At 33.0% G+C, this 14,763-nt stretch overlaps 1 protein-coding gene across 7 annotated transcripts in view; it reads left to right on the forward strand.

The window, feature by feature from the left end:
• The window catches only part of ARHGAP21 (Rho GTPase activating protein 21), a 148,304-nt gene that overhangs the window by 88,573 nt on the left and 44,968 nt on the right, over positions 1-14,763 (forward strand). For 6 of the 7 annotated variants that reach the window (XR_004229785.1, XM_031939856.1, XM_031939862.1 and 3 more), the window contains 2 exons: positions 7,053-7,082; positions 8,334-10,212. Coding sequence is in view for 6 of the 7 variants with exons in the window: in XM_031939856.1 (XP_031795716.1) it covers positions 7,053-7,082; positions 8,334-10,212 (1,909 nt within the window). In the remaining variant the exon portion in view is untranslated. The remainder of the gene's footprint in view (positions 1-7,052; positions 7,083-8,333; positions 10,213-14,763) is intronic. The other variant, XM_031939860.1, reaches the window with a different exon arrangement.

Here is a 14,763-nt window from a genome sequence, read left to right on the forward strand (position 1 = left end):
TGTGTTTACTCACACTAGCAAAACGGTTAGTTTTTTACTAAATTTTTTTTTTTTTTTGATAGACACCAACTTTTCCTGACCAAAGTGGATTAAGTCTGGGTAGGAAGTTTAAGTTAAATATTTTCTAAGTATCTGTGCCTCTGACAGCCTTGGTTGGTTGAAGAAAACAAGAACCCTCAAGTGCAGTTGAAAGAAAATAGTATTCATCATGGTTCTGTCTGCAGTTTGTTCTCAGTAATTCAATTCTGTAGCATTGATTAAGCACCTGCTGCATGTCAGGCACTGTGCAAGGAACTGAAGACAAAACCAAAAATGACAGTTCCTGTCTTCTCATGGATATAAGGACTAGAATTGCACATTGTGTTTCTGTAATGCCTGCCAATAAATATTGTCTCCACCATAATTTATTGATCCTTAGGCCTTGATTGATTTGAGACAACACTCATCTTTTTTATAGTATTTTATTTTTTCAAATACATGCAAAGATAGTTTTCAACATTCACCTTTGTGAAACCTTATATTCCAAATTTTTCTCTTTTCATCTATTCTTCCTTCCCAAGATAGCAAGTAATCTGAAATAGGTTCTGTTTCCATATTGAGTCAACACTCATTTTTAAAATGTAAAAACTTATGTGCAAATATGTTTTATGTCGAGTCTGGGGATGACGTTGCATTAATATCAGGAAATTCTCAGACTGTGGTTATCACAAATTGTCTGCTTATCAAAATAGAGAAAATAAAAATTAAATGAAACATTTCATTTTTTTTTCTTACTTCAGTATTACTAAAGGGAGGTGATGAAAAATTAGTGTCCCAAAAGTTTTCTTATTTTTTGAATTTGTAGTTTAGTTAAAAATAAATGTATGCAATAATGGATTAAAAGAAACAGATCAAAATCATGCAGTTGGGTATAAGAAACATCATATTTAGTAAAATATTTTCTTTGTTTACAGCAAAACAAAAAAAGTTGACAATATTGTTACTGAAAACAAGAAAAATGTCTTAGAAAACACAAAAGAAACAAAATATTTATATTAATGAAAGTCATAAATTGGATAATTTTCTTAAGTACAGTATAGCAGTTAATAATTAATTGGACATTTCCATCAGAGTGTTATGTTAGAGACAGTGGTAATGGAAGGTATCATTGATACTGCACTCCAAGAAATTTCAGAGATCATCTAGTCCACCTTCTTAATCTTATAGTTGAGGAAATTGAAGTTCAGGGAAGTCACAAAATGATAGTGGTTTTTTTTTTTTGTTTTTTTTTTAAACTAATTAACCACTGTAGCATTAGAGGGGTAAGAGAATCCAGGTCCTTTGATTCTAGGCACAGTTCATTTCCCATCATACTAGGAATGAATTAGTAAAATTGTGTAAGTGTTGCTTTGTACATCATTAGTTGAAACATAACTTAGAGAAATGAATGTCACAAAATAATCACTATAACCAATTTATTTAATTGTGAACTTAATTCTGTTACTGAAAATAGGACCTGGTTAAAACCTTGTGGATCCCTTCCTCTCCTCCTAATTTAAGAACTCACTTAAAACCTGATGGAAATCCTTCCTCTGCTATTAGGTGCATGGTTCCATTTGAAAACTCAAATAGATTCCAGCTGTCTACATCATGTAACATTTTCATAGACACAGACATATGGCACCTTTCCAGGTGCAAAGCTTTAACCCATCTTTATGGTCTTCAAGAGCAGCAAAAAAAAAAAACAGTTCAGTCAAGCCCTATGAAAGAAAGAATATGTCAGAGGGGAGGAAATCCCTTTTGGAGCCCTGCTTACTGTCTGAACTCCTATGAGTGTAAAGGGATGTCACAGACTAAAATCTCTTCTTGTTTTTAGAGGCAATCATTTCTAGGTCAGGATACAGGTTAAAAACCTAAAAAGAGTAACAGACTTCAGGGTATTTTGAAATGAAAGAAAACAAGTAAAAATTTGCTAACATTCTGGTTGACAAAGAGCAGAAAGCATTTTAGTGCAACATAAGGTGTAATTTAATTACTAATGATGTGATTTAAGTGGGGGGAGGGAATTCATTTGTACTCAAAATACTGGAAGGGAAAAAAAACAATGAAAAAGAAAAGTATCGATTAGTTAAATTACTTGAATCTAAATTAGTGAATGCCATTTCTTCCTCACAAATATATATGATTTATATTATTATATCAAATAATATAATTTAGACATAATTTCTTTTGTACTTTTAGAGTGTCACAATTCAGAATTGTGAAAGCAAAATACTCACTGTTTTGAATATTATCTGTAGTAATGTCAAATAGAAGTAATTTTTGTTTTATAGTACTTTTTGGTTTTGCAAAAATGGTGTTGAGTTATTTCTAATAAACTACAGAATACTATCTATCAAAGACATCTGTATAAAAATGCTAAAAGAAAACTCCATCTTTAAATTTGGTCCCCATTCACAGCTGAATCCTAGCTTTGATGAAGAGATCTGAGCAGCCTTAGAAAAAACATGCAATTCATTTTTTGTGTAAACTGTTTAGAACTGGATGTGTGTAGAAATGAGGCATTCTTCAACTATTAAATGAAAATTTTTATATATTCTTTAATAAATAAATATATGTACATATATATACACACACATATAAATATAATATTTTGCTTTCAGGGAGGTATCCTGGTATAATGAGAAGCTTTCCTCAGACTCAGAAAGACCCTGGGGACTGATGCAACTTCTCATTTTCCTCATTTGTCTCCTTAATATATTAGAATTAGACACTTAAGTCTAATTGCATTGGCAAAAAGATTGTCTTCATCTGGAGTTCCATTGCCAGTGAAATCAAAACTCTGAACTGCTCATATCCTCAACCCTCTTCTCTCTTAAATTGCTTTTGAGCAGCAGTTTGTTTTTTTTTTTTTTTTCCTCTAAGTTTGAATCATTAATCCACTAGTCTTTTGGGATCTTCCAAGTGATTCTGACACTATTTTAAAATATCTTATGCAAAAACGTTTTTAATTTTCGTTTAACTTTAGCTTTGTTTTTAAACTGGGGTTTGAGTCATCATTTAAAAACATTGGCAACTTAATATTCATAATAAAGTTTGTTAACTGAAGGAAATATTTCATAAGAATTTAGGAGTGGGATGGGTATGAAGAGTGAGTTATGCATATGTTGGTTCTATAACCTGAAAACTTTGGAAGAGACATATAGAGGAGGCCAGCCTATAAAGAATAGAATAAAATTTAATTATGTTAAAAATAATCAATCAATCAGTCAATAAAAATATCAATCAAAAAGATACTGTAGATAAAAAAAAAAAGAAACAATCTTGTTCTCAAAGAATTGTGGCTCCACACAGTATGATGGCATGCCCCCACAGTACTGTACCAGCAAGAATTTCTCCACAGAAATTCCAGTGTGATTACTGTATATCTGAAGAAAATTTCTCATGTAAGATTGGACACGTCATCTTTTTTTAAAGACTAAACATAGAGCAAATTCCCTTTACCAATTTGAACAATATTGTAAAGGGATCCTATTCATTGCTATTTTAATTATTTGATACCTCTTTGTATATGACCATTGAACTAAATAATGAACAATAACTGATTCTGTGAACTATTACAGTTTTACTCAAACTGGAATTATAATAACAGGGAATAGAAAATAGAATCTTCTGAATCTCAGGGAATTGCTCCAACAGTTAGTTTTTAAGCTTCATCCTGATAAGCAAGAGCTACAGATTTTGACTGAATTAACATTAAGCTGCAGGGACTAAAACTTAAATTTTCAGTTAAATTTATTGGTTGTGTTTAGAGAAGGGAGTTCTGAATAGTCATTGGAAGCTCAGAGAGAAGCTTTGTTACAAGAAATACAGTTTCTGTAGTTATTTGAACTAAAGAACAGTTAAGTATTAATTTTATTGAACTATGTATTGGTTTGTTTTGCGCTGTATGATTAATTATAAAAAAATTATAAAATTTACTATGTAAGATCATTACTCATATATACCACTTTTTAATTTAAGAAAATGTGTAAGACTTATCAATACTTTTTACTTCTATGTATCTTAGTAGTGAATTAAATTCTGTTATATGTTTGAAATACTTTTCCATGTCCTTTAAAATAAATTATTTCTCAGTTGCCTTAAGCAGTTTTTATGTTAAATGCTTAGTGATTTTAAGTTTTTTTTTAAATCATTATTATTATGAAATCTTCTTGTGCTAAAATTATACAGAACACATAAAAATATATGATTGTGTCTGGCTTACTGTTTAGATGAATTCATTGACTAACAAAGCTAAAGCTATCGTTAACGATTTCAATATACATTGTATTTACTTTCAAAACACTGATGTGTACACTATTTCAATTGAGAAACACAAGTTGAACTTAAGTTTTCATTTGTTTGTAAGGCACATTTTCTTGCAGTTTTTGGCTAATCATTTGAAATGTAGCAAAATTACCTAAAAAGGTCATGGAAATTAAGTGTAGGCTTTATTCATTTTGTCATTGCTTGTGAAGGACCTATTATGTGTACGTTCGTTACCTGATTGAATGAGTTAAAAAATAAAATGGGTTCCTAGCCTAACTGGACAATTGAGACTGATAGCTTACAAAATGGAACATGGATCAGTAACTAAGAGAAGTTTACTATACACTAAAAAAATCCCTCTGAGGGATCAGATTAAGCAAAAATTGGTTTAGAAAGTTTTATGGAACAGTCTTACCTAGAAAAGGAGAGACTGGAGGTGAGGATTGTGAAAATTTCTTAATTATCTTGTAAATCAGTTGCTTGATGTTTGCTTAAGAGTTTTAATTAAGATATTTATAATGTAAAAGCTGTGATGAGTACAATGACTATTCATTCTAGAAGATTATTACAGAGAGGTAATGGATTTAGGGTGTGGAATGTGACATACATAGATGTATCTTTGTGTATATGTTTGTGTAGCACTACTGGGAGAATTTGAATTTTGCTTGATTCTGCATATTTATCAAAAAAAATTTTTTTTGTCTGTCCCATCCTCTCTCTTTCCCCCCCAATTTTGGGTGGAGAGTAGGAGAAAGAAGAAAAAATTTCTTTTATCTGGACCATTTCCTGTCTGTTTTAATAAGAAATATTACATGAACTTTCAGATGAGGTCACTGCATTAATTTTACTTGACTATTTTACTTTTTTGTAAGAGATGGGGAGAACTTTTTGAAGTAGAAGGCTAATTAGGGTTTGGGGGGGGGGGGGTTTCTCCCCCACCAACTTTACATATAATTACAGTCGAGACCAGTTATTTTGCTTTAAAAAGTTATTTACAAGGAAATAAAGCAATTTTATTTGATGAATAATTTTAGTCAGTTACTGTTAATCATTGTCCAAATTTAATATTTTATTCAATTAGCCAATTTTTCACAATTATATTTCTAGATGAGGATTTCAGTTGACAACCTTTCCTTTTTTATACTGGTATTTCCCCCCATATTAAACCCTTACCAACGGGATTTAAGTAAGGGATGATTATTATTATATTTTCATTAGTTAAGGCTTTATTTTTAAAACATAGGCCTTTCACACTTAATGAATTTATGATGATGAAGAAAATTTTAGGGAGAGGAAGTAGAAATAGGGTAAAAAATGCTCAATTTGAAAAGTGTATTTTAACTACCATACTTTTGGTTCAATATTCCAATAGTTAATGATTTTGTTCTATAAAAGGCTATCTGAAACATCACTTTTGTGATTGTAAATGAACAGTTCACTCAAAGCAGTTTCAGACAAAGCCAAGATAATTTATGATGTTACGTTATTCCAGTTCAGTTATCTTTTGGTACTCTTTACTTAGTATCCAAATAATAATGAGTTTTCTCTGGTAGAATCTTAAATATTCTATTTTGCTGGTCCAAGCTACAGATATGGACAGTTTTGGTAGTTCTGCTATTAACATGCCCAGATAATACATTTAGGGTTACCTAAAGAAGTGACATACAGTGGCTCATCCAGATGTTTTTCTCCAGTAGGTTCATCTTAGGCCCTGATGACAGGGCCTTAAAACTTGACAGATATTTGGCACCTAAATTTTAAGTTTTAAGTGATTTTAATGAACATCTCTTTTCTGAATATATCAGCTTTAATGTTTTCTCCTGTTTGGAAAAAAATTGTGATTTAAATAGTACATAAATAGTACATAAATAAATTTATTATAAATAAATGTATCATAGGAATTAATTTTAAAAAGCTTAATGTGGGTGTAGACAAAGGCAAGTTTGCTTGCTTTTTTAAACCATAAAACTTTAAAATAAATTTTGTTGCTTGGCCAGAGTTTGTTTTTAAACACGTTATTTGACTTTCTTACTGCTTCTTGAATGAACTATTTTCTTTTTTAGAGTTTTCACTTCATCAAATTTGATTTAGAAAAGAACCATTTAAATATTTATTTTAGTTCTTTTCCTAGTCCTTCATGGAAGGAGGGCTATTCTATTGAAATGCACTGCAGTGATAGTTTATGCTTCTATTTCCTGAATGAAATATATTTAATGAAACCATAAGCAAAGGTTATATCTTCAGGATTATCATCTCTCCCTACTTTAGAAATATAGTACGAGCGCAGCCGTGGTCAGCTGATAGCTCCTGCTTATGTTCAGATTTAGTGGGAGGAGGGTTGCACTGTTTTAAATGCATAATAGAGCATTCGTTTCGTCATGTGGAAGCAGAGCTCGGTAGAAGCTCCAGGGAGATGAGAGACAGCAATGTTGCCCTAGTGGAAGGGAAGCTTTGTAGCACATTTACCAAAGCACCGTGTCTATGGAAGAAAAATGTGTATCAAGGAATCGTGGCAAAGATGTACTTTGCTTCTACAATGGTAGGGAAATCAAGCAAGAAGCCAAAAGAAGCCTGAGATACAGGTGTTTAAAGGATCGCTGAAGGGTTTTGTGCTTTACTGCCCCTTTGCCTCATTTGGAACCTTCCAGAGAAAATCAGTCTACATATATTTTTAGCTTGCTGTTTCTAGCACCAATATGACAACATAATTCTGTCTTTGTATCAGTAAGCAGCTTTTACTATGTTTTCCTATTTTCTGCCAGCTACAGTTTACAAAGGATGTCACAGCACTGGTAAGAAATGCACAGTAGCCATTTGCTTTATTTATAAGTCATGTTTTTTGTAGATTTGTCATAAAATACAGTCTATTAAACCTGCAAGTTACTGAACTAGATGTTCACAGAAATCCCTCCTTACTGTTAACCTTGCTAATGTGCAATATGTGCTTGTGATGTTTATTTGCTGGGGGGTGGGAGGAAGAGAGTTGTTTTCTTTTATATCTTAAATAAATTTAACTAGTGATGAATGTAGTATTTAGTACATCTGTTTTTGAGTGCCTCGCCCTCCTTTTAGCTCTCAGTACTGGGCTCTTAGGTTGATGACTGCACTTCTGCTTTACAGCATGCTTAAGTGCCAAGCTAAGACTCATTGGTTCTGAATTAAGATATGTTTAAAATAAGAAATAGTACATTTAATTGTCAAATATTGAGTAAATAAAAACTAAAGCTTTTATTGCATTGTCCAACTTTGTGTTGTGGGGTCTCTGTTTCCATTTTAATTATCATAAAAGTTTTTTTAAGCATCTCTAAATGATGTCTTAAATTATTGAAAAAAAATTGAAATGCATGACTTACTAATAGGGACACCTTTATAAGATAAGGAGATCAATGAAATTTACAAAATGTTTATAATCAGGTTTTCTTTTTATGCATTATTAGCTCAACATAAGGTAAGAAGGGAAATAATTTACTAACTTGAATTATTCTGAACTTGGGGATTGTATATGTTTTCACTATATGTTTTTAATAATAAAAATGTTAATTTTTTCCTTTTTATGTAAAATTATTAGCCCATTGGTTAAACTTTACTTATAGCATTATTTGAGAAATTAAGTAATAGCAAATACTAGATATAATTTCAAAAAGTTTTTTTTACTGAAAATATTCTATTTATATAACTAGAATTTTTAATATTTTCATTTTCTTTTATCTGACAGGGATAAAAGAATCCTTTGACTTTTGGGATTTATTATGAAGCTATTTAACCTGTCAGAATCCCAACAGCACTAAGAAGATTAAGTAGGGGAATTTTAGAAGCAGTTGGTAACAAATAAGGGAAAAGATTTTGATGTACCAAAATGTTGTAAAAGGGAATCTTTAGTATTCTTGCAAATTTTACAGTTCACTTGGTTTCTGAACTGTTTTTTCCTCTAAATTGAATCATTAACTAATGTGGTCTTATGTCTGTTGAAGTAAACATGAGAAGTAGAAATTATTGCTATTTTTAGGAATTTTAGATAACACCCTATTTTCATTTGTTCACAGGCATATTCTCAAGATGCCTACTTGAAAGGCAATGAAGCTTATAGTGGCAATGCCCACAATATTCCTGAGCCGCCACCTATTTGCTATCCCTGGCTATCACCGTCTACTTCAGGAAAAGCACAGCCCGTGGAAGTAGCTCCTTCTGACTCTTCGCTGAGCAAACAGCCCGTCAGCCCTCCAGCACTGGCCCAGCCTGGCAGGGCCTACAGAATGGAAGTCCAAGTGCCTCCATCACCTCCAGATGTTGCAAAGTCCAACACAGCTGTGTGTGTTTGCAATGAAACTGTAAGAACTGTCATTGTGCCTTCTGAGAAGGCTGTAGATTTGTCATCTGGTAGAAATAACCTTACAGGCCCATCCCACAGAACGGAAGAGGTCAGGTACGGCATCAGTGAACAGACTTCTTTAAAAACAGTGTCCAGGACTCTGTCACCATCCTCTTCAGTTCCCACTACCCATTTAATTCATCCGACTCCAGTGTCAAGATCAGGAGAGCCTTCTGGAGTTTCTGTTAAATCTGGAAATTATGGGGGACATTCAGAAGGAATCTCAAGCAGTAGGCCTCAAGCAGTGGATACTCCCTCTGTTTCCACTAATCATTATTCTCCAAATTCTCATCAACATATAGACTGGAAAAACTATAAAACCTACAAAGAGTATATAGATAACAGACGATTACACATGGGGTGTAGGACAATTCAAGAAAGACTAGATAGTTTGCGAGCAGCTTCTCAGAACACAACCGACTATAGTCAGGTGGTCTCCAATCGCACTCCGTGGCAGACACGCCGGAGGAGCACTTCTCATGATAGAGCGCCTCAGCCTGTTCAGATCCGACAGCGTAGCGTGTCCCAGGAACGACTGGAGGATCCTGTGCTGATGAAGTACTGGCCAAGAAGTGCGTCTCAAGGGGCACTCACCTCCCCATCTGTTAGTTTTAGGAGCCACAGAACACGCTCATGGGATTATCTCGGCGGGCAAGGCGACACGTCAGAAAAGGCAAATTCGGAGAGCCTTGTGTCTGATTCAAATGGAGATAGAAAACAGACTTATAAATGGACTGGGTTTACAGAACAGGATGATCGACGAGGTATCTATGAAAGATCCAGGCAGCAAGACTTTCATAAGTCTCTTCGAAATTCAAATTTTACTGTGGCTCCCAGTGTTTTAAATTCAGATAGTAGACGAGTGAGTGGTAGAGGAGTGGGATCTGGGTCCCAGTTTCAGAAAGCTTCACCAGATTTAAAAGTATTGCAATCAAATAGAAACTTTCAAAGTACTTATGGAACATCATTGCCTCGAGGTATTTCACAAGACAGGTCACCTCTGGTAAAAGTCAGAAGTAACTCTTTGAAATCTCCTTCTGCATATGTGGCAAAACCATCATTTAATCAGAACTCATTTGTTGCTATCAGAGACCAAAGAGCAGTAAATCACTTATGTTCAAGCAATCTATTAAATCAGCAGTCAAGATTACGTGCTGAAAGTGCACCAGACCATATTGTTGATGCTGGGAAGTCTCCCACTTCATCTTCTTCCAAGCTTGGACTTCAGATGAATGAAAGCTGTTCACCCTCAGATGATTTGGAACCATCTATCAAACAAAATTCACAAGAAGCTGAAATTCCACCTTCAAGCTCTCTAGAGAATAAAGAAACAGTGGTTCTGAGGGAAAAACCTCCATCTGGACGCCAAACACCACAGCCTTTGAGGCACCAGTCTTACATCTTGGCAGTAAATGACCAAGAGACTTCATCAGACACTACCTGCTGGTTACCTAATGATGCACGTCGAGAGGTCCACATCAAGAGAATCGAGGAAAGAAAAGCATCAAGTTCCAGCCCACCTGGTGATTCCCTGGCGTCCATTCCATTTATAGGTGAGCTCCCTGGTTTAAATACATTCTACCAAAATTAATGATTCTCATAGTGTCATTTGGCTGATAACCCAAGCATTTTGTTATTCTGGGAAGACATTTTCAAGGTAAGAAATGGGATCATGTAGATGTCTTCTTTGTAATTCTGTCAGTAGATAACAAGAACATACAGTTCATTACTTCTGATCCATAGATTGCAGAGTTTTCTACTTCTATGTGGATATATTCTCAAAATTTCCAGAAATTTCTCCCAATTCTTTCTGTGCGCCATATTCTTGCCCTTTAAAATTATGTTAGCATCAAGGTTTTCAGCTTAACAATGCAGACTTTCACATTGTGAAAAATTTTATTCTATGCTAAAGAAGGAAAGAAGGAATAGCATTTTTTTAGTTGCTTACTATGATGTGCAAAAAGCTCTGGGGACACAAATAAAATGGTAAGACAAACAAGTCTTTGTGAGTCTTAGGAGCTAATTTTCTAATGGGGGAGACAATGAGTATAAGATTTCAATTGAACACCAAGTGGAAAGGTAACGTTCTCTGGGATGCGGTGGCAAAGCACATGGTGATAATGTGTCGTCTTTAATGTGTTTCTACTGATGAAAATTCTGTTTGGTATCAAACATTTGAAAGCATCAAGGACTTTGGTAAAAATAACTTTTCTGAGCTTTAATAGCTGTAGTTGTAAGGTATATAAAATTAATACAGTGACTCTACAAACTAAATTCTTTTCAAATGTTGATTTAATCTCATATCATCATGGCGATAGCTTAAATTTTTTTTCAAAGCTCCTTCATATTATATTCATTTTGATTATATTGCTGTAACTTTTAAATATTTTACTTATTTTCTTTTGATAGAACAATGTGTTCACAGTGGCAAAAATATGAACTGGTTTCTTCCCTCGTGGAGTTCCTAATTTCTGAGAAAAGATGCTTCCTAAGACTGCGCTAGATATACCATGAAAATGTTAGCCACATTCCATAAGGAAGATTTTTTGTTTTTGTTTTTTTGAATTTTAACAAATCTTTGGAAAAATTAAAATTTTTTGACTTAAAGGAAGTACATTAAATAATTAGCATATTTATTGAGTTTATAATGTGTATAAGGTGCTCTGCTAGGCCATGTGAAGAAAGCCAAAGCAGATAAAATTCTTATTTATGGAACTTAGAGTTTAATTGGGTAAACCCAGTTTAATTTAGAAAAATTAAATGACAAATGTAAGATAAATAGCAATAAAAATAACATAAAATCTATTACTACATATTATGTGTTGATGATTTCACATAGGAATTAATCAATAAGCATTTATGAAGTGCCTACTGTATTCCAGGAAGTATGATAGGTATTGGAGATAAAACACGAGAAGTGATACAGCTGTTCACAGGGGATTTAGTAAGGTGGCACTTGGGTACTCTGGGTTCCATATTATTATTGAGATAGTTCTAGCAAAGTGGACAGAGGACCGGGCCTAAAGTGAGGAAGACTCATTTTTTTGAGTGTAAATTTAGCCTCAAACACTTATTGGCTAAATGACCTTGAGCAAGTCACTTTATCCTGTTTGCCTCAGTTTCCTTATCCGTAGAATACGCTGGGAAAGATCTGGCAATGATAATAGAAGAAAAGGAGGGGGGAACATTTTAGATGTGAAGGAAAATCTGTTCAAAGATAGCAAAATGGAAGATAGGATGTTGCGTACATCAGCACAGAGCACCTGAGAAAGAACATTGAAAAATTAGGCTGGAGCCAGATGGTGAAGGACTTTAGATATATTTCACCCTATAGACTCCAGTCCATGAGCCACCAGAGTTTCTTGATATGCTATAGCATATCATGCCACTAGCTTTGTGGAAGATGGAGCAGAGAGACTAAATGCCAAGAAACATGTTCTTCAAATAAGGAGCTTATAAGAACAGAAGCACCTTGAGTGTGGAAGAACTAGTTTGGTTCTTGTGTGAGCACATTATACTTGAGAATTCCTTGTTGGTTAACTGACAGAGGTGATAGTTAAATGAATGCATATTGTACATAAATGCTCAGTAAATATTTGTTTAATGAATAAATTTAAATAATAGGATGAATCTATTCTCAAAGGGTGAAATTATGGAAAAAAAGAGGCAGTGATCTGATGAATTAACTTATAACTATCATTTCTTCTGTGAAAATTTATTTAAATATAATAAGTGTAGTTCTTTGTAGATTGAGATGATTATTTTATAAATAAAATAATGAAGTATGATATTTAGTATTATTACTTTCCTTTGGCACAATTACTGGCTGGTGGCTAAATAAAATCAGTGTTGAAGTAGAAGGAATACACAGATTTAAATATTTTTAGTCACTTTCTCACTAGTACGCAGTGCTGTGGTACATTTTGTTAATAACTTGTGTCCCTTTAATGTGTAGAATGTAGGTAACTTGGTAGTACTATATAGTATATGGGAGAAAATAATATTTTGTAAACAGACTAAGGAAAATTTGATTTAGGGTCTTTAAAAGTTATCCATATATAGTCTTAAAATTAGCTGAACTTTTCTTTAATTCAGATTCTTTTTATTTTTTCCCCATAAATATGCAAAAATCTCAAACTATGATGGGCTTGTAATTGCTCTATACTATTATGACTTGTTGAACATGAGATCTATATGTTTATTTCTACTTAAAAAAGATAAAAATTAAAAGCATTTTCAATCAACAATTACATTAACTAATGTCTAGGCAGTGAGACTTTTATTATGTACTTTAAATAGAGATATAAATTTTATATACCAGTATTTGTATTAATTGGATACATAAAAATGGAAGCAATTGTTTTTGATAGGGGTGTTAAAAGAAAAAAAAGAGAGAGAGAGAAATGTCATCCATTATCTCCTGTTTCTGGCCATTTTGCCATGGAACCATTTGGATCTTGAAATGTGTTAAGAGATATATACTCTTGGAATAAATGTAAGATTGGAGAAAACTTGGACTTTCAATTAAAGAAATTGTGTCCTCTGTTCACATGGAAAAATATTATTTGGGTAAATTTATATATGTAATTTAACAATTTAGAGAGGACATAATTCTGGAATTATTTTTCTCATGGAACTTATTCATATATGCAAAATATAAAGACTTGTAAATATCATTTGGGAAGAGCGTGTCTATCTCAATTATCTTGTTTTTACAGAAGAAGCCATTTGTTTTACTACTATAAAACAATATGTATAACCTTCAGTGATGTCCTTTTGGAGATCAGTGAGACCTCATTAAAATGTACCAGAAATGGCTTGGTAATAGGTTAGTTACAGAAGAGAAACAGTCATGTCTTGGGTTTTCACTCCCAAATATCAAGAACCACCAGAAGGTACCAGAGAACATTTGGTTAGGAGGGAGTGAAAGCAGCTCTTGGAGATGTTATAAAGTCAAAGGTTACCAAAGATTGCCTTGTTTTCTGTTTGTAGTTAACCTATCCGGACTACATTGAAGCTTGAGATCAGGAAAAACTCGTCCACAAATGGAGGTGCTGCCCCGAAATTGGGGCACTTGGCAGCACTTTTGGTTGTAGTTTTGTGGAGACTATGGTCACTAGGGCTGCTTCCAGCTCTTCAATTCTGTGATTTTGGGAAAGTTCCAATGGAAATAATAATTGCCTTAATCGTAGTTCTCAGTACTTTGAAAACTCCTCTGCTTAGTATGAGTTGACATCATTATATTCCCCGGCTTTTGAATGTGTCGCCTTGTACTCTACCATTGTACATGATGGTGACATTAGTTAGTCATCTATGCTTCGTTCTAGGATAAACTGGACTTGGGTACTCTGCTGAGTAGCATAGAAATGGAAAACGAGATTAGAATTCATACAAGAATCAATACTTTTGGGATTTACCATATTTTCTTAGTAATGTTGATTATACAGATAATTGAATACCATATAAGAATGTATTTTGACAAAAGTAAAGTAAGCTTCGCCAATTTTTGCATGTTTCTTAAGTGGTTTTTAGCATATACTGAAGAGAGTTAATGATTTTTAGACATTCCTAAAGCCTTTTGCTTAAAAGGTTTTGATTCCTTTCTTTGTATCCCCAGTACTTAGCTCAGTGCTTGGCACATAGACATTTTGCAAATATTTGTTGACTTTTATGATTAAAATATTCTTTCCTAGACTTTTTATCCATTTCAAATTGTTGTACTTATACTTTAAAAGATAAAAACCTAAATTTTTATTAGTTTTTATTACACATATTTATAGTGTACTCTTTTTGACTTAAATTCATACCTCATGTGAAATGAATCATTATTTTCTTCAGTTAAAAAAACTTCTTTTAAATAATTTAAAAGTAAATATCAAGTATAGAATATAAATATAGAATAAATCTAATATACCACTATCAAATTAATGTTTATGAATCACAGAAATGCTTCTGTTTTTTACATCAACAAGTTTTAATTATTTTATTGTTCAGATCTTAAATATTTCTTTAACATGTTACTCTTTCAAACTACTATAATTTTGCATTAGATGTACATGCAGTAGAACAGATGATACTAATTTTAAGATAGAATAAAACAATAA

The sequence above is a fragment of the Sarcophilus harrisii genome, chromosome 5, assembly GCF_902635505.1.
Source record: "Sarcophilus harrisii chromosome 5, mSarHar1.11, whole genome shotgun sequence".
In the NCBI taxonomy this organism is placed as follows: Eukaryota; Metazoa; Chordata; class Mammalia; order Dasyuromorphia; family Dasyuridae; genus Sarcophilus; species Sarcophilus harrisii.